Source organism: Ixodes scapularis, unplaced genomic scaffold, assembly GCF_016920785.2.
Source record: "Ixodes scapularis isolate PalLabHiFi unplaced genomic scaffold, ASM1692078v2 PGA_scaffold4__175_contigs__length_147842914, whole genome shotgun sequence".
NCBI classification, from domain to species: domain Eukaryota; kingdom Metazoa; phylum Arthropoda; class Arachnida; order Ixodida; family Ixodidae; genus Ixodes; species Ixodes scapularis.
The window spans coordinates 109,885,036-109,910,189 of NW_024609879.1; the positions used below are offsets into that span (position 1 = coordinate 109,885,036).

At 46.0% G+C, this 25,154-nt stretch overlaps 2 protein-coding genes across 3 annotated transcripts; both read left to right on the forward strand.

Annotated features, from left to right (window-relative positions):
- Nucleotides 1-1,678: 1,678 nt before the first annotated feature.
- Nucleotides 1,679-6,050, forward strand: LOC121837837 (kelch-like protein 2). Its single transcript, XM_042293669.1, has 3 exons — nucleotides 1,679-1,849; nucleotides 3,835-4,147; nucleotides 5,824-6,050. Exons 1-3 carry the CDS (start codon nucleotides 1,679-1,681, stop codon nucleotides 6,048-6,050), a joined length of 711 nt encoding a protein of 236 aa, XP_042149603.1.
- Nucleotides 6,051-15,103: 9,053 nt separating this feature from the next.
- On the forward strand, nucleotides 15,104-24,789 carry LOC8036285 (beta-scruin-like). Of its 2 annotated transcripts, none has more exons than XM_040208107.2 (4): nucleotides 15,104-15,613; nucleotides 17,421-17,656; nucleotides 21,078-21,257; nucleotides 24,524-24,789. In XM_040208107.2, exons 1-4 carry the CDS (start codon nucleotides 15,237-15,239, stop codon nucleotides 24,703-24,705), a joined length of 975 nt encoding a protein of 324 aa, XP_040064041.2. In that variant the 5' UTR covers nucleotides 15,104-15,236; the 3' UTR covers nucleotides 24,706-24,789. The 2 variants fall into 2 exon arrangements, with proteins under 2 accessions (XP_040064041.2, XP_029825820.3); XM_029969960.3 differs by having other exon boundaries at nucleotides 24,598-24,789.
- Nucleotides 24,790-25,154: the final 365 nt, after the last annotated feature.

A 25,154-nucleotide genomic window follows, 5' to 3' on the forward strand; every position in this document is an offset into this window, starting at 1 on the left:
ACAAACGGAGGGATCGCTTCAGATTATGCTTTTATACACGGCATGAAACCTATTAATTCCCAACTACAACTTCAAAAGATTATCCAACGTTCAAATAAACTTTTTTCATCACATCTCACCACCGAAATCGAAACCAAGAGCGCGTCTATCGTTTGAACCGATCGCCAGACGTGGTGCCCGTTGTCGTCACGCTTCGGCGCAGTTCACCTTTCCGCCGCCGCCTCGGTGGGGACTCAGGCATCGTTCCCGGCGCTATTATTACCGCGCCTGTTTGCTCGATCGGTGCGGCACCCAACCTTCTGTTCGGGCTAGAACTTGGTCAACAGTATCTGAGACGTGGCTGATATCCATTTCAATCGCCGAATAAAACTTCAAAACTGCCTTCATGGTCCCTTGAATGTGAAGTGAATGGGCTCTACATTTTTTTTTTGTACTATTGTTTTCTTGTCATTTCTGAAATTATTAGTTTTTCTCTTGGTTTTTGTCTTTTGCTGATGGATTATTTGTTGTGTCTCTGTTACCATATGTAACACCATGCAGCTTGACGGGCCGAGGGTTGGTCAAGCTGCATTATGCAGCATTTTTCCCCTTTTTCCCTTCATCACACATGTTTTTGACGGAAAATAAACATAATTATTATTAACTGGGGTTAGCCAGCTCAGTTAAAGTCAATGGCTGTTAGCGGCTCAGTGACAGGTGGCGCCGCCGTGCGACAGTTAAAAGCGCCAATGTAACTAGGGTTTAACAATGTAATTATTTCACACCAGGGCGAGACACTGTTTGATGATGTAATTCACTTGCAAGTCTGCTCATTCGTTTTTTTCTCAGGTGTTACGCCGCTAACTTTAGTTTTTATTACCACATATACAGGTCCTCAGTGGAATTGGAACATACAGTGGAGGTAATGAATTTCGATTTTCATGCTTGTGTTTCATGCTTTACAATGCTGTGACAACCTTGACTCTGCTTCCTGTGAAACAGAGCATGGTATTCACCGGATGGATCCACCACTAGAACCACCACACGGACACCACAGGCCCTTTTGTCCGGGCCCCTTCCTACGGCGCATGCTCCAAATTGGCAGGCATAACGAAGCTCTGGCTACACTAAATGCGAAAGCGTGGAGCGCTCTTGGATCGCTGCAAGTCTGCCCAGAGGATTCCCCAAAAAAGGCTCCAAGGTTTCCGGGGTGAAGCCCCTCGGTATGTTTGTATTTGTCTTTAAAGTGCCGTCAAAAATGCCAAGGCACAAGGTCCCTGCCTCGTACAACTCCGGGAAGTAAATGGCGGCACAACACTAAAATGAGCTACCTTTGGAAGGAGATGGCTGCACAGCACTCACTCGATGAACGTTTTTCGCGCGTTCGCAAAACAATACTAGTTGGCACCTCAAGGAAACGCAAAACGTAAATTTTATCAAGGGGCTTTATGCCAGAGAGATGTTCTTCCTCAGCGACAAAAAGAAGACAACAAACAGAAAAAGAAGACGACGACGACAGCACCAGGCTTTGCGAAAACGACGACGACAGGACGTTATTCTTTTGCTCATCTTAGCAAACACGCTGAGACCTTGTACACCTCCATCCCAAACAAGAATTTCTTCTCGGACATTCTTCCCAAGAAGGACGTCTGCGAGCCAATTTTTCGTGGGTAATAACTCACGGAAGCAACGCCCAACAATGGCCCAGTTACCCGACTCTGTTGTGCTGTGCCGACAGGAAGACGACTCCACCACGGAGTTCTCCGTGCCCCGGTCCATTTTGTCGATGGCGAGTCCCTACCTACGGGAAACCGTCCTGGAAACTTCCGGCACTCAGCAGATCAAGCTGCAGTTCAATAACCTCTCCCAGGTATAACTCGGTGGTCCAAACAAAAAAAAAAGGAAAGGAAAAACCGTTCCACTAGCTTGATCATGTCGACAAAGAGAGGGGAGAACAGAATTCATGCGTTGTAAAGGAGTAGGGCACATGCTATGGGAGTCTGACGTAATGTGTCGTCATGAGGTCACATGACCCTGACGTCACATGACCTCATGACGTCACGCGACTTCATGGTGTCATGTAACGTCAGGGCGTCATGTTGCAGCCTATGACGTCAAGGTCACACAAGAAGATAGGCCTTATGGTCTTATTTAGTCTGTCTTTAAACCATGCGTAACACTCAAACCTAATGGTTAAACGTAACGGACATATACGCGTTTTTTTTTTTTTTTTTTGCGTTCTAGCTGTACAACGGAGAAATGTCCTTTCGAAGCAAGCAATACACGGCTTCCCCGTGATGTAATTGTTCAATGTTGGCGGACATTTTGGGATAATTCCTATTTGTTCATGCCGAGAAAATAAAGATTCGGTGATGCTGAACGCGTGCTGCAGCAGTACCACCTAAAAGTCAAGGCCTGAGCTCCCCCCCCCCCCCCCTCTCTTAATGTCATTACTGGATGTATGGATGGATGAAGCTGAACCCTTTGAATCGGGCGGCGCCTTGCGCCGCCTAGCCAGTGCTTTTTTTTTTCTAACTAGTGGATTCACGCAGCGTCGCCTAGCTTGCGTCCACGTCGCCACTAGAGCGTCTCGCGGCGTCTCACAACGCCGCGCGACGCTAGCAAGCGGTGACGCTAAGACGGACGCGACTGCTACTATGCGGCGACTCTTCCTCGAGCTTCGGCGTGTTTTTCCGCTTGCGGCGGGTCGGGGATCCACTAAAGGTGACGTAATGCGCAGGCTTACTCTTCTAGGTGGTATTGGCTAAAGCATATAGGTACACACTCAGCAGCAAGGACACCACTACGGCCGCTGGTGTGACGTCCGTGCAAGCCACGTATTCGTGACTTCAACGACATACAGGGGGCCGCCACTCTCGACAAATATGGCGGCCGCAAACAGATCGTTTTGTATACCAGGCGCCAGTTCATCGCAGAACGCTCGGATTTAAGTGGGCAAGCATTGACTTCACAAAAGTTTGCCCCGATTTTCATTTGCTACCATTCAGTACATGCGGCCGGCGTTTTGGCGTAAACCACTTGCCAGAGGCTCGGCCTTCTTCGGAGAAGCCGTGAAAGCAGCTACCCTACCGCGCCGATGAAAGTTGATAAACGCACAATAGCTTCGCTCGATTCACCTGCACCTCCTGCACTGGTGCAAAAAAGTGTAGGACAGTGTACTTCCGGTATGTGTATTGAGATACGACCGGAAGTACACCGCCTTACACGTTTATGCACCGATGCAGTAGGTGCAGGTGAATCAAACTAATCTAACGTTTGGTTCACGCGGTAGCGTAGGTCGCACTCGGGACGACATGGGCAACACGCTGGTTCGACGGTAAGGATGAAGTCACCAGGACATTTCATCCTACACAACATGAAAAGCAATGCGAGGCACACCTGATTTGTTTGGCCTTTATGAGTCACGGTCTTCCCTGCGGCCCTTTCTTTGTTGCCGTTTCGGTTGTTGCAGACACAACCAACGCAACTTCCCTCGCTTTACTTCGGTGGTAATTGCGCCAACCGCCGACCACATGCAATCACGGGAGCCTCAAGAGGCGATAAAATATCGTGCAAGAACCTGTTTCGGACAGTTCAGTGTTTTCCCGCTAGGTGCCATCCGTTTTGTTGGAGTCAAAAATAAGAAGATACAGCCACCCTCGCCGCGCAGTGGCATCGCGTACAAGCCACTTACTTAAGTGGTCGATGACACTTCATCCACCACTTCAGTTGTATGTATAATAAATATATATGCCCTTATTCCACATCGCAAAAATTACGGAAGTTCTCAGCTTGGTGGAGGACAGCCCTTTCTTATTTAATTAACTCTTCTACGAGGTCGCGTTTCGTTCCCAGGCCTCCTTCGAGGGACTCAAAGTCTACCTGCAGAACGGATCGCCACCGGTGACGTGCTCCAATGTCACGGACCTGTACAGCATCGCGTACAAGCTTAGGCTTCAGCCGCTGGTGACGAGATGCCTGAAGTATCTGGCCGAGGCCGGGCCCGTGGGCCGCCAACTTGTCCTTCTGTGCAACGCGGCTCGTCTCGGACTGAATGACGAAGAGCAGGCCGCCCTGAAGTACCTGGCGGAGCGGTTCGACACCGCCGTACGGAATCGGTTGTTTTTGGAGCTGGACTGCAAGGGTGTCTGCACCTTGCTGAGTTCGGGTGAGAAGCATCAAACGAATTTCACGTTTGTGTGTAGACAGCGTAAGATCGGTCTGACTTTGAGGTGCGGCGGCACTGGCTTGGCGCTGTAGATAAGAAATTTAGCCCGTGCTTCACCACTGCTGAGGGTCTTTACCGTGCATCACGCCGTAGTGATACATGACTGCACACCGGTATGGGGCTCGTCCAGATGGAAAAGGAGAGGGGTTAGGAATGAATGTGAGAAGCATCCGTTTGTGCTCATGCAATAATATGCTCCCTAACACATTTAAAAAGTGTTTCTTTAACAGCAGTATCTACAGACTCCGAACAATGTTGGACGCCTAACCAAAAACGCCGCCAATGCTGTAAGCCTGAAATTTATACAAAACAAAACAAAATAAGTAGTTGATTTAGATTAAACCAAAATGTAATCGATGAAATAAAAACAAAAAGTAGTAGAGCTTGGTATAAATAGCATGAGACAAAAGTTTCCGAAAAACTAAGAGTAACAACACCGGCTGCACACGTGGTTCAGCGGACGTCATCAGTATGCTCTAACCTTCTGTCCTATAGATGTGCACTGGACATGTATGACGCCCGAGAGCCAACGGTTTGCACAACTTGGCTTTCTCGATTTTTCGGGGCTGCAGAAGCCAAAGAACGATTTGGAGAAGCCTAGCTTACTATCATCACTGATAGCTACAGAATGACGTGGCTTATAGTATTCACCCTTCTTGTTCAATGGTTCTTTCCAACATGTTTCTTTTTTTTTCGTCGGCTAACGTCGCAACCCCATTGGCTACGGAGCTATATTAACACAGTAGCAGAGTTTCTGCCGCAGAAAGACTTCCACAAAATTTCGCATTAAATTTGTACTCAAAGTTTATTTAAAGGTGCGATGCAACAATTTTTGCAGTTGGCGCAAATACCGCGTAGAACGAATTCATGACGTTAATGACCTATGAAACACGCGTCCGTTTTTCACCAGACGCAATGAAAGTCGGAGAAAAAAACTTTTAAAAAGCGAGTAGCGTTCACCTGCTCAACTCGCAGCCAGAACAAGAGGCCACGTGATCTGGAGCCGGTTATTTGCCATCAATGTTTATCACAGGACACGCGCCGAGCTCCAGAATTTCTATGGTTCGGCTATTGTCGTCATTGACGCGACTGGACACGGGCCACTACCCAAATGCTTGTCCAGCTATTGATTATCACGAGCCCGAACCGAGCCCTCACGCAATGCTCGGGTCCAATCTTTGAGCCGCATTCAAATATTGTCACTGGGCGGTACTGCGACCGCCCAGCTACGTCATCAAGTTTAGTGAAGGAGAGATTGAACGAGAACGCTCGCCTTTGTTTTTAAAATTACTCCGCAACAAAGGAGTTTCTTGGTCAGTGGCGTTGCGTGCGAGCATACTTGGGTCACACTAGTGTCAGTAAACTCGTGTACAGTAAAAAAAACATTCCAAGCGAATATCGTTGCACGGCCCCTTTAACACTTGCATGTTGGGTGAAGTCAATTGTTAGATCGTTGATTAAAAACAGTGTGTAGGTTGTACTAAACAACCTACCAAGACAGGTAGGTTGTTTAGTAAGAGCGTCTGAATTCGTAATCTACGCGCAAACGTTGAGGAACCCGACGACGAAATGGCTTAAGCTTCCTCGTGCGCTATTTTGTTTCCACACTGCCGCAGATGTCTTAGCCACGGCTTCAGAAACCGGGGTACTTCTAGCCGCATTGACTTGGCTCGAGCATGACTACGAGGCGCGACTCAAGTTCGGAGACGCCGTGCTGGGATGCGTCCGCTTTCCTCTGCTTCCAGAGAACATTCTGTTTGACTGCATGGAGTCGCATCCTTCCGGCCGTCTCACCCTACAGGGCCCTTTCGTCAGAGACAAGCTCATGGAAGCTGTCCTGTGAGTTTCTATCGAGTTCCTTCAGATGAGGGGACAAAAGAAAATCGAGCTTTTAAGCACGCGTGAGTCCTAATGAGCGTATAGCCGAGTGGGTTGAGACCGAGTGCGAGATGGCGTTGAGCGGCTACAACGTGTCGAAGGAGTAACGAAACAGGAGAATTTTTCTGAAGACGCGCAATAGATTATTTTCAAAAGTCCGTCAAGCAAAATTGGCGGTCGCTATTGTTTGGACACAAGGTATCCGAGCCATCGCCGAACACTGACGTAGCCCTTCTGTCCAATATATGCTCAGAGTGCGTGATCGTGGAGTGACGGACAGGCTTGGGCGCAGACTTTTGAAAAGGGTCTATTACGCGTAAATTTTGAGGAGGAGCATGAAAAAAACGATGATGTGGCGTGTGCAGTGCCTCGTTGTGCATCTTAGCATGTGCACTTTGACGTTTTATCAACCTAAAGTCCGCACTACAGAGCCTGGGGCGCCTTTTTGCATGGTACGCTTAGTGGCCCCGTCCTACCTGTGCATCAAAAATGTTACCCAAGTTGCGACAAATGACGTCACTGTAACCGCCGTGTCATGTTGTTGGATCTGACAATCCTAGCGGTCGCTTGTGGAAGTTCCAGCAAAGAGCAAAAAGTTAAACCGAATAAAAAACATTTAAAATACAGGCGAGCTTGTGCATTTTTCTAATTCCAAAGCATTTTTGAGACTACAAACGGATGTGTATGTTTGTGCGTGCGTGTCTGTGTGTGCGTGTTTTTCTTAGCGCAACTTCTTTTTGTTGAAGAGAATCCAGAAGTGTTCTTTTTTTTTTTCTTAAAGTTGTTGTTTCGAATTGGTAAAGTTAAAAAAAGTTTCGTTTCAGTTCTACAATTTGTGTGTGTGTGAGTTGGTTTTTGGATATATATTCGGTCAATGTTGGTCGCAGGTGTAGTGCCAAATGTTCCACAAAACATACACGTTGTTTCGTTAAAATGGAGGGTTTGCCTAAGTTGGTGAGGCTTGTCCTGGCTGTTATTTTTTTTTTTTATTAAGTGAGAAGGCATCCCGCTGTCCTGTTCTGGTAGTTCATTTATGTCTCTTGGTGTATTGCGTCCTAGCAAAGGGCAAGTTGTGTGATTGGTGACCTTGTGGCTGTGAGTGTATAAGGAGAGAGGACTGAATATAACTTAGCTGCGTTTGAGACGTATCTCCTTCCCTGTTTCTGTCCCTTCTAAATTTACGTTTCTATTTCATACCCCAGTCTCGGGTCAAGTTGCAACATGAAACCTATGTCGCTGTCGTCGCGGCGTCCCAACCTGTTGCTTAAAGAAACTTCAAAGAGAAAGGGGAGAAAATTTTCTTTGAGTTTTGAGCTTAAAGTGAGTTGCGGCAGAACAGACGTCTATACCGTGTCCATTTCCGGTGCCCTGCCACAGCCGGGATCACAGCAGACAGCAGCATGAAACTTCTATGACATGTAATCGAGCGGACATCGAAAGACCACATTTGAGGAGATAGTAGTGAGGGTCCCTATAAGTCATCGTTCACACCACAAACGTACTTTTGTTTATACCGTAAAAACCTGCTTTCGACGTGCTGTGCACCCCGATATATAGACCCTTTTCAAAAGTCTATCATGCAACATAGGCGGTCGCCGCTTTTTGGGCACGAAGCAGGGAATGCGGAGTGCAAGTTCGTCTGCTTCTTTTTCAGGGGTTGTGGTTACGTCAGAACGCCGAGGTCTGATTTGCTCTGACTGAAGGATAGTGGGTAGACCTCAGGGCAGCTTGCTTTGAGGTCATCCCCACTGTCCTTCTATCAGAGCCAATCAGAGCTCGGCATCTTTCTGACGTCACCGCAACCCCTGCAAAAGAAACAGACGAACTTGCGCTGCAGATTGGATCCGAGCCCTCGCCGAACGCTGACATATCGTTCGTGTCTAATTCATACTCAGAGCACTTTCCCAAATAATTACCGATTCGAATAATCGGTGCAGCATCTATTAAATAGTGCGAATTTGAAGGGAAAAAAAAGGTCTATTGGAGCACGTAGTAGAGACCTAAAGCGAAAACCGCATGTGTGCTCATAGAGGCCACTCCGGAACAAGTCTGTGCAGAAATTCAGTTGACGAGATCAACGCACTATTGCCTGCATTAAATTTTCCGCGAGTGCCCATAACTTAAGTACAACTCACAAAGAGAGTTGTCCTCGAGTCCACTACATTGCCAACAAGGCAAATAACAATCCACATGTGTATATAGCAGTGGTCTCGAACTCATTTGAGCGTGGGGGCCAGATAGCCCAAACTAGAAAGGTCGAGGGCCAACGCACGTAAAACGGGTGGGGAGGGGGGTGGGGGGTAAAACATTTTAAAGAAGAGAGACCTCGTGCTCTATGTTTTTTGTGAACTCAAAGTTTTGCCACTGACATCTTTAGATTTGGTTCGTCCATATGACTAGTTTGGGCCCTGACCTGATGTGATAACGAGAATTAAAATGACAACGCCCCGCCAACGTGCTGGCATTTTAATAGAACAAGAGAGTGAGTACACTGTAGTTCCCGTAGCTCAAATCACTCAGAAATTTCCCACACTCAACACGTTTATAAAAAAACGATCAGTTAGTTTGGCAGTTCCTTCTTTCCTGATGATTTTGATTGCAACAATCTGAAAAAATACTTGTGTTTTATTGGTAATATTTTTTTCTTGGTATGCGAGCGCAAAAGGAGACAAAGGACACACAAAAAACACGTCGGACAGGGACAGTATTCAACTCGCAACACGGAAAAGAGAACAGATTTGTTGTGAGGTGAACGCTGTTCCTGTCTGACGTGTTTTTGTGTGTCCCTTGTCTCCTGTTGCGTTCGCATACCGAGATGCTTAACCAACACGCTCTCCTAATTCTATCTATGATATTTTTTTTTAAGCTATATCTTAGGCAGTTGCTCCTACTGATCGATAGTTCGGGCAGCCCGAGATACATCTTCCAACGAATAGTTCGCGCTTGCAGCCTAGGAGTGGAATTGTTGTACATTAAAAAAAAAGCTGGGAAGCAAAAAATAAATCGAAACAAAGATAAATCTAACACAGATAAGTGTAAGCTATGTGAACACATTTAAAAAAGCAACACTACTTTTCGAGCAAAAACGAATCGACGAGATGAGATTACCTGCCTTTTCTTGTGCTCGAGACATTGGAACCGGGACTCGTAGCCGGTTGGCCTTCGGACCGTGTTCCAGCGAGTCGCTGGCCGCGTGTTTCAAACCCCTGGATATACTTTCTGTATATTTTTTTGTGAGAAAACCCGTGTAGTTGAAGTTTTACCAAAGTTTCAATTATACGCTTGGTGCCCGTCCTTGTGCGTCTTGGAAAGCAAAATATATGATCACCCTTTTGTTGTTACTTGCTTTAGTTTCTCTCCTTTTTCTGCTTTCTTTCTTTTTTTCTTTCTAAATACCTGTATCATTTTTTTATTAAAAAGCATATTTCCTTAATTATTTTGACTTTCTCGCTTCATCAGTTTCCCGAGCTTTAGGTTAGATGTGAGGTTCAAACCGCTTATCCTCACCTGAATTTCAGGGCTCAAACCTAATCAGAACCACACTCGTGCTTAACACATTACTGTCACGCGTTACTTGTATCCAGTTACATTTTTTCGGTAACAAAGTAACTTTGCAAGAGAAGAATCGAGTAACTCATTTTCGTTACTTTTGGATACGTAACGAGTAATGGCACGTAGTTAATCCCGCGGGAAATGTGTACAGCACCGGGTGCCCATCCTAATTCTCATCCGAGCTCGCTCTTGCTACCTTCACTTCGAAAAATAAAACGCTAGATAGAAAACAAAAATTAGTCATGGTATTTCAGAATAGCTACACTTATCTCCAAATGTACTCTGAGCATGCATTAAAATTCCAGGAATTAATAATGATGCCAAATGTTGAAAGCGGCTACTGCTTCAGGAAAAGGATGCATTCAGAATAATGAGAAGCTAAAGCATTACTTTCGAACTGACATAACGCGTTCCTTTTTATCGTAGTAACGAGTGACGTATACGTATTTGAATTTTCATGCAAGTAAGCAGTAACGATATTCTTCAGATTTTTATTAGAGTAATGTTTAAATACTGAACGACGCTAAAAATATTTAAAACAAACAACGCAGGTTTCACTACGTTACCTCGAGGGGACGTCCAGACCTGGCTCCTGAGGTTCGGTGTCGCACTTTTACGGGCACCGAGCCAGCCCCGCAATCCCTGGGCACGAGATCTCTCCCGGCGAACGCTCACCCCAGGCTAGTGTTCATGAGGCACAGCCTGACCCCAAACCCGGCGTACCAGCCTCTCCCGAGCACCTCGGCCGTGGGCTCGGAGGTCGTTCAGAGAGCAGCTTCGCGCATCAACGACGGTCACTACCGGAAACGGGAACGGGAGGTGAAAGTAGCTCAGGCCAGCGTTAGGGGGTTCCTGGCGCGGAAGCACTACGCCAAGCTTCACGCCAAACCAAAGGTTGGTACAAAGTCCTCGAGGCGGGAAAAAACCTTAATGATGTTTCGTGATCTTTGGGCCGCAGTCAGACTTGTTCATACTTGGTACAGAAGACGTTTGCTGCTGATAGGATGACAAAATTTCCTTAGGACACACTTCAAGTATGTTTGATGCATGTTTGCTTTGTGCATGTGTGTGCTTCAAGAATGGCTGCGGAGTACCGTTTTTATGATACATGAATAGTGTAACCGCGGCTTTATTATCTTTCATTTTTTTTTCTTCTTCTGGAAACGAGATTGTTTGATGCATCATGTGTAACTTTTGTTCTTGTAAATTTGGACAACTGATCTTCACGTCAAATAATATAGGCAGCTCTTTACTAGGTGCACAAAGGAATAGGCTCCCTGGCCGTATATCTCAGTGCCAGACAAAACGAATAAAAGGTTCGTTGCTTCACAGGAACACCGCCGAATTTCATTCTGCCAGCGGGCACACAATTTTGTTTAAGTAGGGTAATGTCAAAATGAGAATAAATTGTATTTGAATGGTAATTTTCATTTTTTATTTAATATTTAATAAGCACAGCAGGAGGGTATTTTTTTTTTAATGTCTTGACTTTATGCCGAATATGCGATCAGCTTTTGCAACAAAAACGCTTGAAACGCGCTGTGTGAGCTCTAGCGCACTCTTCATGAGCCCACTCTTAGCATTTAATGCACTCGATTTATACTGCATGCGGGGCTGCTTCGCTCCAAAGTTCTTTGCATACCAGGCAGTCCCAGTCTCTTGAGGTGTGCATCGCACGATTTTCAGAAAACTCGGACACTACGCGTATCTTCGGAAGATAACTAATAATCTTTTTCCTCGGTTTTATTTGCTTACTTTTTTTTTTTTTTATGGCAGGGGAATTCCGGATTTTAATTGCTTTCGACAACATCAACATTGCCTTGTGGGGAGATGACGTTAGAAAAGTGCTGCTCTCCGGTCTGTTTGTCCTCTTTCTCTGTTGTACGTTAGGTACAGAAGAAATGTTCGTAAAACTTGAAACGTCGCAAAGAACCCGCCTTTTGTAATTCAACCTTTTTTTTTTTTTTTTTGTAGAGCCGTTGTTTTTTACATTTACCGAGTGGTTTGGCTCACCTTTGAATCGCACCCTTTGGTACGACAAAAAAGTGTGGCAGCCACGCGAAGGGAATGACACTGTTTCTTGGCACTTTCAAACGCTTTGTTGATGTCACTTTTGCGCTATGAAGCCCTTGCTGTTTTTCTTTTATACTTTTAGGCGCCCTCCTAGACACCTCGAAAAAAATATGGCTCTGAACGACCCAAGAGACTTGTGCGTTATCTACATGGGCGTCATAGAATGCTAGATTGTCGCATTTTACCCCGGACGTATCCCGCCCCGCAACGTAAATAATTATATCGTTACAAAACACAACCAGACTGCTCATATATTGTCTGCATGGAGCTAATAAAGCATACCAATAAAATTAAAGCTTACATTCACAGAATGGTAGATGTCAACCGTGGTGCGCATCTCGAAGCACATCCTCGCGCTGAATTTCGCGCTTTTTTTGGCGGGGGGTAAGCATGTCAACCTCAACTCCGCATTTATTTTCTTCGTAGCACTCTTGCTGATAGCTCTCAATTTTTACACGTCCAAAGTTTACAGGTGAAGTGAAGTTTAAACGTAGTCTGGTTGCTTGTTTGGAAGATAGATGGCGCTGAACAGAAACTGTCGCATTTTTCCCCGCATCTCATTTTACCTTACCTAACTCTATACATTGCAAGCACGTAACGTCATGGAGACTAACTATTCCTGGATGTCCTGTAAAATGGCACTTTCAAGATTAATTGGAATATACTTTTAAAATATGCCGTCGAAAAGTGATGAGTACGAGCTTTTAAAAATATTCGTAACGTTGGAGTGCCTCTGGTGACATTTTCATAGATATCTTGTCGATTCGTATTATTGTTACTCTCGTCTGCAAGCGTGCCGAACTTCCTTGTTCTAGCTAAAATATTTGGTGAGTATACTACTCACATCATGTTCTTTCATACTTTTTAGCATGTTTGCTTTTTTTAAGATTTGACGTTCTTTGAAGTGTTACAGGGGTGATTAGGAGCGATGAGATCACTCGATAGTGACGTAGAGACCAGTATCACGTGACAAAACCAGGTATTTTCTCTGCTTTGCCTTGATTTTTCGCGTGATTTAACGCGTAGCAGCAGAAACTGTTCGCTAAGTATATTTTGTTTTTGCTATGACGCAAAACGTGCGCACGACAAAACCTAAGAAGAGATCCGAAAACTCCAAGCGAAACGATCGGAAGTATCGTGTAGGTTACGGTGGAGTCCTACGAGGGCTTCATTGCCGCCAACACCGCTCGGATACTTCGCCATGGAGACTAACGAGCACACTTCTACGTGCTCTTCGCGCGCTTTCCAACTTTAAGCAGAAAAAAAAGCATTTGAAAGAACAATTTTCAGTGAGGGCCGCTTAATCTACGGTTCCCAGAAGCAAGGACAACAATCCCACCGAGTTGAGTGGCCATGGTCGTACCAACAGGCAGGGCCTTAGCAAGGCGCCCGTCACTTGCTGCCTACGACCGGCTGTCTTGTTGAATAGAAGATGTTCGCACAACTTTTTTTTTCTAAGTTTACTCTTTCCGTATTGATAACTTGAACCTTGACCTAGATCTTCCGGTTAGAAGGTGAGTTTTATTTTATCGCCGTTTCCTTTGAAGTGTTGTTCGGTGGTGGCGGACGCTCTCGTAGAGTGACAAACTCGTCGATTCTATCTCTTGTTTCTTTTTTTACGTAAAGCTCGACCACTGTATGGATTACCCTAGTAATATCTGGTACCTACACTTAAATATTCGCGTGTGCCTCTGTTGTTCCGAAATGAGGGTGGTACGAACGTCAAGACAGACTGAGCTATAGAACATGGTTCGGTAGTTACGCGGTATCGGACCAACGTTTTCTTTGCCGAACGTCACTTCCAGGGGCTCCGGAAGTCAATTCTGATCGGGGGGGGGGGGGGGGGGGGGGGGGCGGGGGTCAAAGCTCACATCCTTGCAGTGCAGATTCACCCCCCCCCCCCCCCCCCCCCCCCCAACTTTGAAGATTGTACGCGCGGAAAAACCGAAATGGAGGAAGCGACCTTTGTTTAGACCAAATCTTTTCTGAGTAACAAAAAGATCTTCAAAATCTCTAGCACGCAAGAGCGTTTCCGTGGCCTCTCCTGTCACACCGAACAAAAGTACGAAAATGATTGGCGGATGGCAGAAATGCTTTTCGCGTCTAGGCGTTGTGCAGAAACTTCAAGGGGCGCCTTCCATGCTGGACCAGCTCTGAACACTCTCCGGCCATTATGGGATCAGTGCGCTTAATTGGCACGGTATTGGCATGGCCGAGCTTGAAAGAGCCGATCCCAAGCAAAACTTGTCAAAGAGAGTGTGCAGTCCCTCCAAGGACATATGCTCCGGACTGCTGTTCGTCGAAGCGCTCTGCCAGAGACCAATTTCCCGCGACAAGAGGTATTACGTTTGGGGAGGCTTATCCAGAGCCGGAGGGAGGCCTCCTCCCCGCCATCCTTTCCGATGACAAGGAATGGTAGAAAGGTGCCTTTCCTAAGCTTACCCGTCCGGCTGCCAGTGATTAAGATGTGACCAATACGCGCGCCCAGGCTGGCTCAGAAGAAACGCTTACTCCAGCACTTAACAGGTGTATCAACTTTACTACCAATTCTCGTCCCGACAAAACGTCGCTGTCCTTTCTTATTCCGCTTCAAGCTTGGAAGGCGCGGTAGCATGTTGCTCTGACTACATTAAGGGAGGGTTGTGGGTCAGCCTTCAGCGTCGTGGGGGGCATGACCCCTACGAAAAAAACATGAGAAGGGCGGACGCCCCCCCCCCCCCCCCCCCCCCCTGCCTCCCCGGTTCCGGAGCCCCTGGTCACTTCACTATCGAACCCTAAATGTTACCGCAGGAGGTAAATTTATGGTGATGTCGCGCGTGTGTGATATTTCAACACTCGATTAGCTCTCATGGGCCACAGCAGCCTCAAAGCCGCGCGAGCAAACTGAAAAAAAAAACAGGTGATAGGAATGCCTGCTCAGCCATCCTGGCGGTCGATTTCTGTTTGCTTTGTCTAAAAACTAGCCCCGGAAACCACGACGTTCTAGAATCTACCTTTCTGGTCACCTGACAACGACAGACTTTGTCGTCGTCAGTTCGACAGCACGAAGCTGGGTCACAGGGTCTTGTTTCGTAGGTCGCTAGCCATTGTTATCGCGCTGCTTGAGTTTAATTTTTACGAAAAGTACAACCAAAAAGCTAGCTGAAAAGCAACCCAGAACTTACATTCAAATTAGCAAATTAATCATGAATTGCGAACGGCACACTTCAACCTGCATGCTACCAACGAAGCGTAGAATCGGTCACGTGATCCTCGCTACTACGTCACGCCGAGGAGCCGTCAGGTCGCGCCACTCCGTCTTTTTGGGGCTAATACCTACTACAAGAGTGAGAGACGAACTCTAAAGTATCGAGCAGAAAGCATCTACCTTCAGATGTCTTCTCATCTCAGTCCCTTCTCTTTTTCCCATCGTAGCTCAGCGCACTGGGCGCTCTCCACCTGACCGCCTGAAGTCCAGAAGGGCACGTCTTCTTTCGATGCCAGGGAGCAATGGGACGCCGAGCCCGCGCTGCGAGCCTTGCCGCGCATGACGAACCTCAAGGTCCCAGGGACCCTGATTCTCATCAGCGGTGGTCTGGGTCCTAACGAGCGAATCAGCACCAGCTGCTCCCTCCTAGGCTTCACGTCCAAGGACTGCATGCTGTGGCGTTGCGGCAGGCTGCCACAGCCGCGCCAGCTCCACGCGTCCGTGTTCTTGGACGGCCACTTGTACATTCTGGGCGGCTTCGACGTGAGAAACTCCAACGATGGTCTGAGGTTCGCTACCAAGACCTGCTTCAGAATGGCGTTGTCCTCGGGCAAGTGGGAACGGCTTGCTGATATGAGCCACGCTCGCTGTAGCCACGCTGCCGTGGTCGTGGAAGAACGCATCTACGCGGTTGCTGGCCAGAACGAGTTGGGCATGTAAGCAAGGCCTTATAGCCCACTGGAGTTTGGTATTGAACTAGGAAGGGGATGTGAATGGTAGTCACTGGCTACAGGATAGTTGCTTACCTCCTTATTGTCTGCTGAACTGGACATGGGTGTAATATAAAATTCTGCGATGTCGAATAAGACAATCTGAACGGCGAGAGATCTGGAGTTTGCAGTGGGCTAAAAAGTGTAGCATTGCTTGCTTTCAAGGGAGCCCAATTGATGTGCTCGTGCATAATGCTAGATTTCGTGGCACAGTATATTGCATCGAAATGCAGCGCGTCAAAGCTATCAAAACCGAAAAATTGTCTGTCAGAAGTAACGAAAATAGAGTGTATTTTATTTAGGCCAATTATTCTCACGCAAGGAAGATGTCATCTCTAATGAACTGAATGAACCTCGTTAAAATTTGTATATAATATATTTTCTTTTCCGCATTCCGCTTCCGATGCAAAATTAAGGAAGCATATCATCATCACGGTCAGGATCAACCCACCTATACTTGACTATAGTAATCAAAAATTGTTATTTTTGTACTGAAAGCCTACAGGTGACGACTATTTGACTTTTAATACCTTTTTTCGGCGGCAGATCCTACGGTTGATCGGTTTGCAGCGGCACTGAGGTATATGCGTTTCCCGTTTGACTATTATAACTAAATATGCAGCATGTACGCTTATACAATGGGATGATAGTCTGCATCAAGGAGCTTCGTGTCTTAGCTATAGACCCTCGTCCTTACCTACGTAGCTACCAAATCTGTCATGCGGGTTAAAAAAAAAAGCGAGACATTACGACCTGGAAGCAGTAAAAGAATGCACAAGCACACTAGCCAGATTCCAGCCGCAATTGCTGACCTCCTCTTGTCTAACTCAGATGTTGAGCCACTGAAGCGGGCATTGACGAGCCTCCACAGAGGCCAGTTTTGGGGAGGACACGGAAAACTTTAAAATGACACTAATCCGCCCTCCTATGGCAACGATGAAATTAAGTAAACGTAATAAGAGGAAACAAATAACGGAGGTCGGTTATGGCTGCTCCCTAGCACAGCTGCTGCAAAGCTTCTATGAAAGGAGGCAAGAAGGAGAGACAGTCACAATTAAAACGTGAGCTTCTCCTAGTGGTGTGGCGTGAGCAAAACGATGTTTTCCCGCAAACTGGAACTTTCCCGATGCAAGATGACGTCGTCCGCGCAGAAAACGTCTATAAATGGGAAATTTATCCAGTGCAGTAGGAAAGCTAACCCTGGGTCAGAACGTGGCATCACGCGGTATCGACAAAGACCCACAGTGCCACTATACTCTGTTTCACATCAAGTCAGAATGAAGTCAACACCAATGGAGTCATCCAAGTGCACCGTCACGGTTCTGGTCATCGTTGTCAGCTTCCTCTCACTAGCAAAAGAAAATAAAAAAAAAAATGCGTGGCAGATGACGGTGCATTTATTGTGCTCGATCGGTTTGGTCGGCTATAGACCGGCACGATGTTAACAAACAAGCCAGCGTTTTCCCACAAAAGGTGTGGGCACTACACGTGCGCAGAAACCAAATTTGCGCGAACGGAACCTTGTGCGCATGCGCAGTAGCGACAACAGCGCCACCGCAGCGGCGTGACGTCACAGCCGCGTGTTGGTGTAGAGCAAACGCACAAAAACGACGCGCGCCTTGACAATGGACTTTTTTTCGCTGCTTGATCGCGACTTCATCGAATGGTAGCGTCGGCTGTGGTTTAATCTTGAGTGAAGCGGTGTTTAGTCGGCACAGCGGCCAAGCTGAAACTATATAACGTTCGGGCGCAGCTTCCTGAGCTCGGTGGAATGGTACGACCCGGGTTCCGACGTCTGGTCCGAACTGGAGGTGCCCCTGCCTTGCCGGCTGTCGGCCTGCGGCGTGGCCTGCTTTCGGGGCTCGCTTCACGTGGCCGGGGGTCTGGTGCAAACCGCGGAGAGGCAGGATTTCTATCTCATTTCCACGCTGGAGCGCTGGGACGGTCATCGTTGGACCATAGCGGGACCCAACCTGCCATCGGGACGAGGTCTGAATGAATAACAAAATACGAAAACAAATTTGGCGTTCTCGGTTAAACAGGGTAAATGCTTGCAGACTTAACATATTTACGTCTCAACAACGTAAATGCTTGTTGACACGTTTGAGCAGTGTAAATGCTTATCTTTCGACGAAAAACACACACTGACGCCATATATCGGAGATTCGTGGAACGCTTCCTAATCAAGTATATTTCCTTTTTCTTTTTTTTTTTTTCGCGCATCATCAGTGTTTTTTTTTTTTATTGTTTTTTTGCTTTAAAATTTGATGTTTTCTGTTATAACGAGCATTTTTTATTGATCGTACGTACATTTGTTCTCTTCAAATGCCGTAAAATATTTTGTTTTAGTAAAATGCAGTTACAGAGTCACCGGATAGATGGCGCAAGGTGCCACTCTGTTTTCTCGTCGTAAAAAAATGTTTGTAAGGTTTTAAGGCGGATGGTTCTAAATAGTCGCAAGTGTGTGAAGGGGTATGGAAACACTGGTTTACGCTGTAGATGTGCAAGTGTAAACAGACACAGATAAGCTGGTGTATATATACAATAATGTAGTTATAACATGGTAGGAATAAACTACACAACCAGCAGTAATAAAAAGAGGGCTGAGACAGAGTTGCCCACGGTCAACCTTGCTCTTCTTGATATACCTAAGTGAAATGGAAGAATAAATTAGAGCAGAATAATTTAGGCTTTGTTGTGAGTTATAGAGAAGGACGGAGAAATGTATTACGAGAAATTCCAGGACTAATGTATGCAGATGATTTAGTACTCATGGGAGATAACCGCGATACGTTACAGGAACTAACTTTAATATGTGAAGAGGAAGAGAACAGATTGGGCCTGAGTTTTAGTAGGTACAATTGTGGAGTAATGGTATTCAACGACGAGAAAAGGGAACCTCTGAAAATACAAGAGTGAAATAGGCCACGTTGAAAAATACAAATATCTGAGACTATGGCTCAATGAGGGAAGGGAATATCTAAAGAAACATAAAGATGATATTATTGAAAATTGCAAAGAAATGCAGGTATTAGGAAACTCAAGACACTATGGAATTATAATAAATACAATATGGTCAGGGGTATATGAAAAGGAGTGATGGTGCCAGGTCTGTCTTTTGGTAATGGGGTACTGTGCATGGAGGTCAGAGGTTTCATCAGGATTGGAAATTCGACAAAGAAGCGTAGGCGGATTGGCACTGGGAGCACATGAAAATGCATTAAATGAGGTAGCATAAGGGGACATGGGCTGGTTGTCTTCTGAGGGTGAGGAGGCGATTAGTAAGTTAAAGTTTGAACAAAGGTTGACCAAAATGCATGATACCCGGTTGGCACAAAAAAGTATTTCAGTATCCATACGTGAAAATTTTGAACCCAAAAAGTATAAACCGAAACCACAAGCTGACAAATAAATACCTGCACACTAGTGAGGGGGCTCAGCACACTGGTTCAAAGAAAATGGAAGCTAAATAGGCAGAAAGTAAAATATGGAAGGAATGAATGCAATTGAAATCAGCTTTAACAGTGTATAGGTCACAGAGACAGGACATAAGAAAGGAAAATGTGTTTGATAATTCACGTAGAGGTTCTTTTCTGGTTGAGGCAAGAACGGGAGTGTTAAAATGACAAAGACGTATATGCCTAATTTTCAAGAGATAGACGCATTATGTGTCATAATGAAAGTGAGGCGCTAGAGTATTCGGCTTTGAATTGCACGGAGCTTCATCCGCCCTCTCTGAAGGGGTAGCGGATCTGGCGAGGGCGCTGGGTTTTGCTAACGAGGATGGAAGAAGGAAGAAGAAAATGATTACAATAAGAAAGAGGAGGTTAGAAAATCGTGAAAATTATCCAGAAAAAATTGAATGAACTAAAACTAACTAGCACAGCTGGAGACAGGCGGGACAATGTAAAAATGGGGCTCCCACCCGTGTGGCTCCGTCCAAAAGTATTAACCCTGTTTCCCAGTGGGCCGGTGTTGGGGTAGCACCGAATAGGTTTGACCATAGAAACATTGGCGACTCCCTCGCTGGGAGGAAAAGGCGTGGGCTGATGTTTTCAGTTTGTTTGCCCGATCCCCAAAAGGTCATCCTGGCGATATCCGACGCTGCCTGGTTGTAGTTACAGAAATGTAGAGGGAAAGCAGATTGGGTTAGGAAGGCAAGAAGAGCAGTAACGCTTTTGGTTTCTGGGCTAGGTGGCGCAAGCTACGGCTCATTATAAAGGGTACAACCATAAGCATCCATCCATTCATCCGTAAACATTTAGCCAGTGCAATATGACCGCTAGCCTGATGTGTCTAACGCGCAATACGCAGTGGTGAAACACAACAGCTGGCGATATGATGTTCATTGAAATCAAAACGCGGAGAAGGGGGGTGGGGGGGGGGGGGGGGGGGTTAGGTTAGAGTATATGGAAGAATTAACTTCAGTGTAGTTTTGTGGAAACTACAAAAAACTCTCGCGCCATTCGCTGTCCTGATGCAAATTCACACGAGTTCCACGCGTTAGTTCTGGAGCATTATTAGACATGATCAATTGTTTACTCTATGCTCGTTCTATTTATCTGCCCGGTGTTCACTGCCGCGAAACGCCTGCACATCCGGCAGTGTGATTTCAATAGTTACTTGAAGATAGGTTTCTTTCATAAGTGCTCTAAGCTTGGTTTAACAAAGAACACTTCAGCGCAGGCTATGTTATAAAATCAGAGGTGCTCTCTTAGTAAAAAGCGAGTCCATAAACGAAGGCCGAGTGAGAAGTATGTTGAAACTGATCCTGTTCGTTGTTGTTCTTAAAAGGAAATAAACGGGAAGACTTGTATCGACCTTTGTGTAGGTAATACATCCACATGTCTGACCCTGATGTTGTAACGTCATAGACATTAGCTTTCTGTCTAAGCGAGCGAAAGCACTTCATTCGTGTCGTCACCGTCGATCAGAAAGACATGCTTGTTAAAGTATGGCAGAGGTGAGTGACTGAATTTTGCGGTAACTTTTGAAGATGGTAACTGCATTTTAACATTCTTCATATAGCCCGGACGGATCGTCATGTAAAATATAGGCATTTTCAACACTGAAAATACAATAAAACAATACTTCACTAAAGGACGTTATTTTCATACGATGGACCGAACAAAGTAATGGCTGAACGTGATGTCGCAAAACATTTTTTTTTATATTTGTGTTAATTGTTTTTAAGACGTTATGACCAATACATTGACTGCGACGGATACTACTTTGGACAGAAAAGCAGATCAGTGCCTGTAGAGTCACCCAATTAGAAACATCGGTCTAAATATTGTTTTTGGCCCTCATAGAAGAAAATATTAGTAAGTACGGGGGCCATTTCTCTCAATCTGGTCTAGCACTCATAATCATTTTATATCAAGGATATCGCATGTTTTTGCGGGCGCAGAATCTCTGGGGCTTGTGGAGCACGCGGGCAAGCTTTACGCCATCGGAGGCCTTGCCAGAACCAAGGAGGGACAGCTACGGGTCCTGCCGGACGTGCTCATCTACGACGGCCAGGAGGACGTCTGGAGGATAGGGCCATCCCTACCGGAGTCCTTGCACGCCTGCCACGTGGCGTCTCTGGGTACGTTCTCCTTACAAAACTAACGTAACGCCGCTGAAAAAAAAAAGACAATTGCATTGTTATACATTTCTGCGAAGCGTGTGAATTACGCCCAACTTTGCTATCATAGCTATTTGCCCGAATGGCATAGTCAATATTGTAGGCGTCTGCAACAATGGATCTATGTAGGTCCCATGTGGTGATTTTTTGTGTGCACATTCAATAGGCTTAAAGGGAAGCTGAAGAGTTTCTTAAAACCAAAACGGGTTTGAGGGTAATTCTTGCGTATTTTGATCCCGTGAATTCGAACATTACAAGCATTTGACTCAAACGTATCACTAAACGTTAAAAAAGAAACAAAAAAGTGAAAGCCGTTTACAACTCCCTGTAACACCGAATTAGAGCGCAGCTCTTGAGGAGGAGGAGGGAAGGGTACTGGGGGGTGAAGTGACCTGGGGGGGTCACGTGACCTTGGGGGGTCACGTGACGATGCGATGATGTCATCAGTGACGTCACTGATGACGTCATCCGTGGTGATGACGATGACGATGCGGATACCGGTGACGTCATCAGTGACGTCACTGATGACGTCATCAGTGATGATGACGATGACGATGCGGATGCCGGTGAGGTCATCAGTGACGTCACTGATGACGTCATCAGTGACGATGACGATGCGGACTCCGATGACGTCATCAGCGATGATGACGATGACGATGCGGATGTCGGTGACGTCATCAGTGACGTCACTGATGACGTAATTCGTGATGATGACGATGACGATGCGGATGCCGGTGACGTCATCAGTGACGTAACTGATGACGTCATCAGTGATGATGACAATGCGAATGCCGGTGAGGTCATCAGTGACGTCACTGATGACGATGACGAAGCGGATGCCGGTGACGTCATCAGTGACGATGACGTCCTCGGGGAGGTCACGTGACCTCGGCGGGGGGGTCACGTGACCCTGGGGGTGGTCACGTGACCTCGGGGGGACACGTGACTTTAGGTGTCACGTGACCTTGGGGGCCACGTGACCTTGGGGTGACCTTGGGGGTCGCGTGACCTTGAGGTGACCTTGGTTACGCCAACGCCGACGGCGACGCCGACGCCGCTCAAGCCGGGAACGGGCCCCTAAAAGCTGCGCTCTAAGAACTAATTACTGGGCGTGACGTCATACAAAGAAGTTTCGAACTGCCTTGTGAGTGCCGCTTGTGAGGGGACGTGTGCACCTCTTTTGACTGCTCGGGTAAGGTTTGCGGAAGGTACGGTAATGTTACGATTTCTGCGCGACGTCACGTTTCTCTACTTCTACCGAACGTGCCGAGAAGGAGGCAGGGCTTTGGCGCTTTCTTTAAACGCGGTATCGTGGCTACTTGGCATAACAATCTAAAGTATAATTATATTCGTGTTCAAATGAAGATGATACAGGGGCTTTTTTTTTTCTTCTTCTTCTTAAATACAGGACCGCTTCAGTTTCTCTTTAAAGGGTCACTGACAACTCCAACACCGATATATTTTTTTTTATTATTTGTGCAAACGACTTTAGATGATACTAGGGATGGCCCTAATTATATCAAACTTGAAAACCGTGCATTTGCGGGGGAAAAAAAAAATATTTTCAGAAAGCTTGATATGAAACGCTTAGCCGAATCTGTGACGTAGTTAGCGAAATGGTGCACTCCTTGTCTTCTTGGGTGGCTTGTAAAAGCAAGTGTCGTTTAACTTTTGCTCTTTCCCTCTTATCGTGCGTTGGCACGCGCACCTGCCACCTGGCCAACCGCGAGAGTTTTACGCGAGTCCTTTCTTCCCGTGCAGACGAAGCGTCACTTTTTAGATCCTCTTTCTTTTTTTTTTTCTTCTTTTTAGCAGTTTTAGTCGGTCTAAAACGATCTTAAAAAACTAAGAAAAAAAAAACTACGTGTACCAGATCTTGGTGAGCGACCTGTGGGGCGATGTCGCCAAGCCTCTGCGTAAAAAAGTGCCACGCTAAACAACTTTTTCAAAAGATGAAGCAGATAATAATGCGTGGTTGCAATCCCCGAAGAAGAGCTGCAGGGGCCATTCTCATACCCCCTGATCTGTTCTCGCCACTTTGTCGACAAGGACTATGAGAAAAACCCCATGTATACAAATCGTTGGGAGTGTAATTCTGATCACAACTGAAACATTTCGCCGCTCCGACGAACTTTCCGGCATCACTTCATATTGAAGATATTAAAGAAAAAGGTAGGGAGATGGCCGATGTTTTTGTCGCTAACACTTCCGGTTTCTGAGTTTTATTTTGCGAAGTCATCATCATTTTGCGAAGCCTTTACAGTCGTCGTGAAGAACGTATTTTAGAAATGACAATAATTATTATTACAGACACGAAACTTGCGACACCTCCTAACGTTTTCAAAAATGCCTTCGCCAATTACATCACCAAAAAAAGAAGCAAGGAGGAGCTCAACTTTGGGGAAGAGGATAGACATTGACGGGCTCTTTTCAGGCCCAATTTTTTTTTCTTTCTCGACGATCTTTTTTGTGTGCGTTTCGCCAGGCGCTTCCGAAGCCATTGAGACAGCAATAAAGATACCGATACTTTGGGTGGCAGTTGCTTTTTTAAGCAAAATATTTAGACTGGCAATATTGACCCCATGACTTACTAGAGCGATATGTTCACGATTACCATGTACGGAAATTACGTGAGGATTTTGTTCATCTTCAGGAAGTTGGTGTAAAATCCGCAGATGCTAAAACTGTGATTTTAACCTTTGACCGGATAAAATCTTAATTTTAACGTCTCCGGATTTTCTATTACTTTCCTGGAGATGATAAAAATCCTAAATTCATTTCCTGCAGACAGGCACACAGAGAGCAAACAAAGGTAACAAAATCAGATTTTTGTTTTGTATTTCGTAATTATTAATTAGAAATCTTCGAAACTTTTCTTTTAGTTAGATAGTTACTGCGCGTGACCCTTTTATATTTGGGCATCGAAGATGATGGCTCTAAGTTGGAATGTCGATATATACATTCTGAATTGACGATTATAAATCATCAACCCGCAATTTCGCCGATGCATACGGAAAAAAGCGTTGTCTAACTCAAACCTTGATTACACGTCAAAATATACTCAGGTATCTTTAATGCGCCCAGTTTTGAGGGGGCGTGTTAGATATATACTTTCCTAGCGCGCAAACTTTCAAATGGTTACCCTTTTTTCACGAATAAGAACCCAAATGCGACAACACCGGCTTGGACATTGATTCTACTCGATCGTTTACATTTTCGGCCACCAGACGGCAAGTTGACTGTTATGTGTGGCTTCCGGTCACCCCACGGCATGACACATCCTAGCCCGGTGATCCTCCAGCTCCAAGGAAGCCAGTGGATCCCCGTCGCCAGGATCCCCGTGCCCCTTGCCGGCTGCTCCGTCGCGGTGTGCCGATTTGGAGGCCCCGGTTCGAGCGCGCCGCCTTGAAGTTCAGCCAACGGCGCACGAAGTAACACGGCAACAACTGCCTACCTGTGGCGATCTTTCTCGAAGCACGCCAACAATTCCGACATTAATTGCTAAATCCGTGTTACCCTCTAAAGGCCCGTTCACACACTTCCGACCGTTTACGACCGATACGCCTTAAAACCTCTCGTGATCTTTAACGGCTAGAGAACAGCTGGCGCCATCTATTGAGTGGTCGTGGAAACCCTCGCGATTTCCGTATAATTCCTACGTTTATTTCTCGCATAATATTGTTTTTTTTTTTTTGCTCGGAAACATTTGTCAAAGTTAAAAACCATAATTTTTCATACATCGTGTCCACACTCAATCCCACAAATGCAAAAAAAAAACAAAAAAACTTTGCTTTAGTGAAATGTAGTTTTAGGACCTCCTCATAGATGGCGCTAGACTGCTGAGTGTTTACTTGTAAG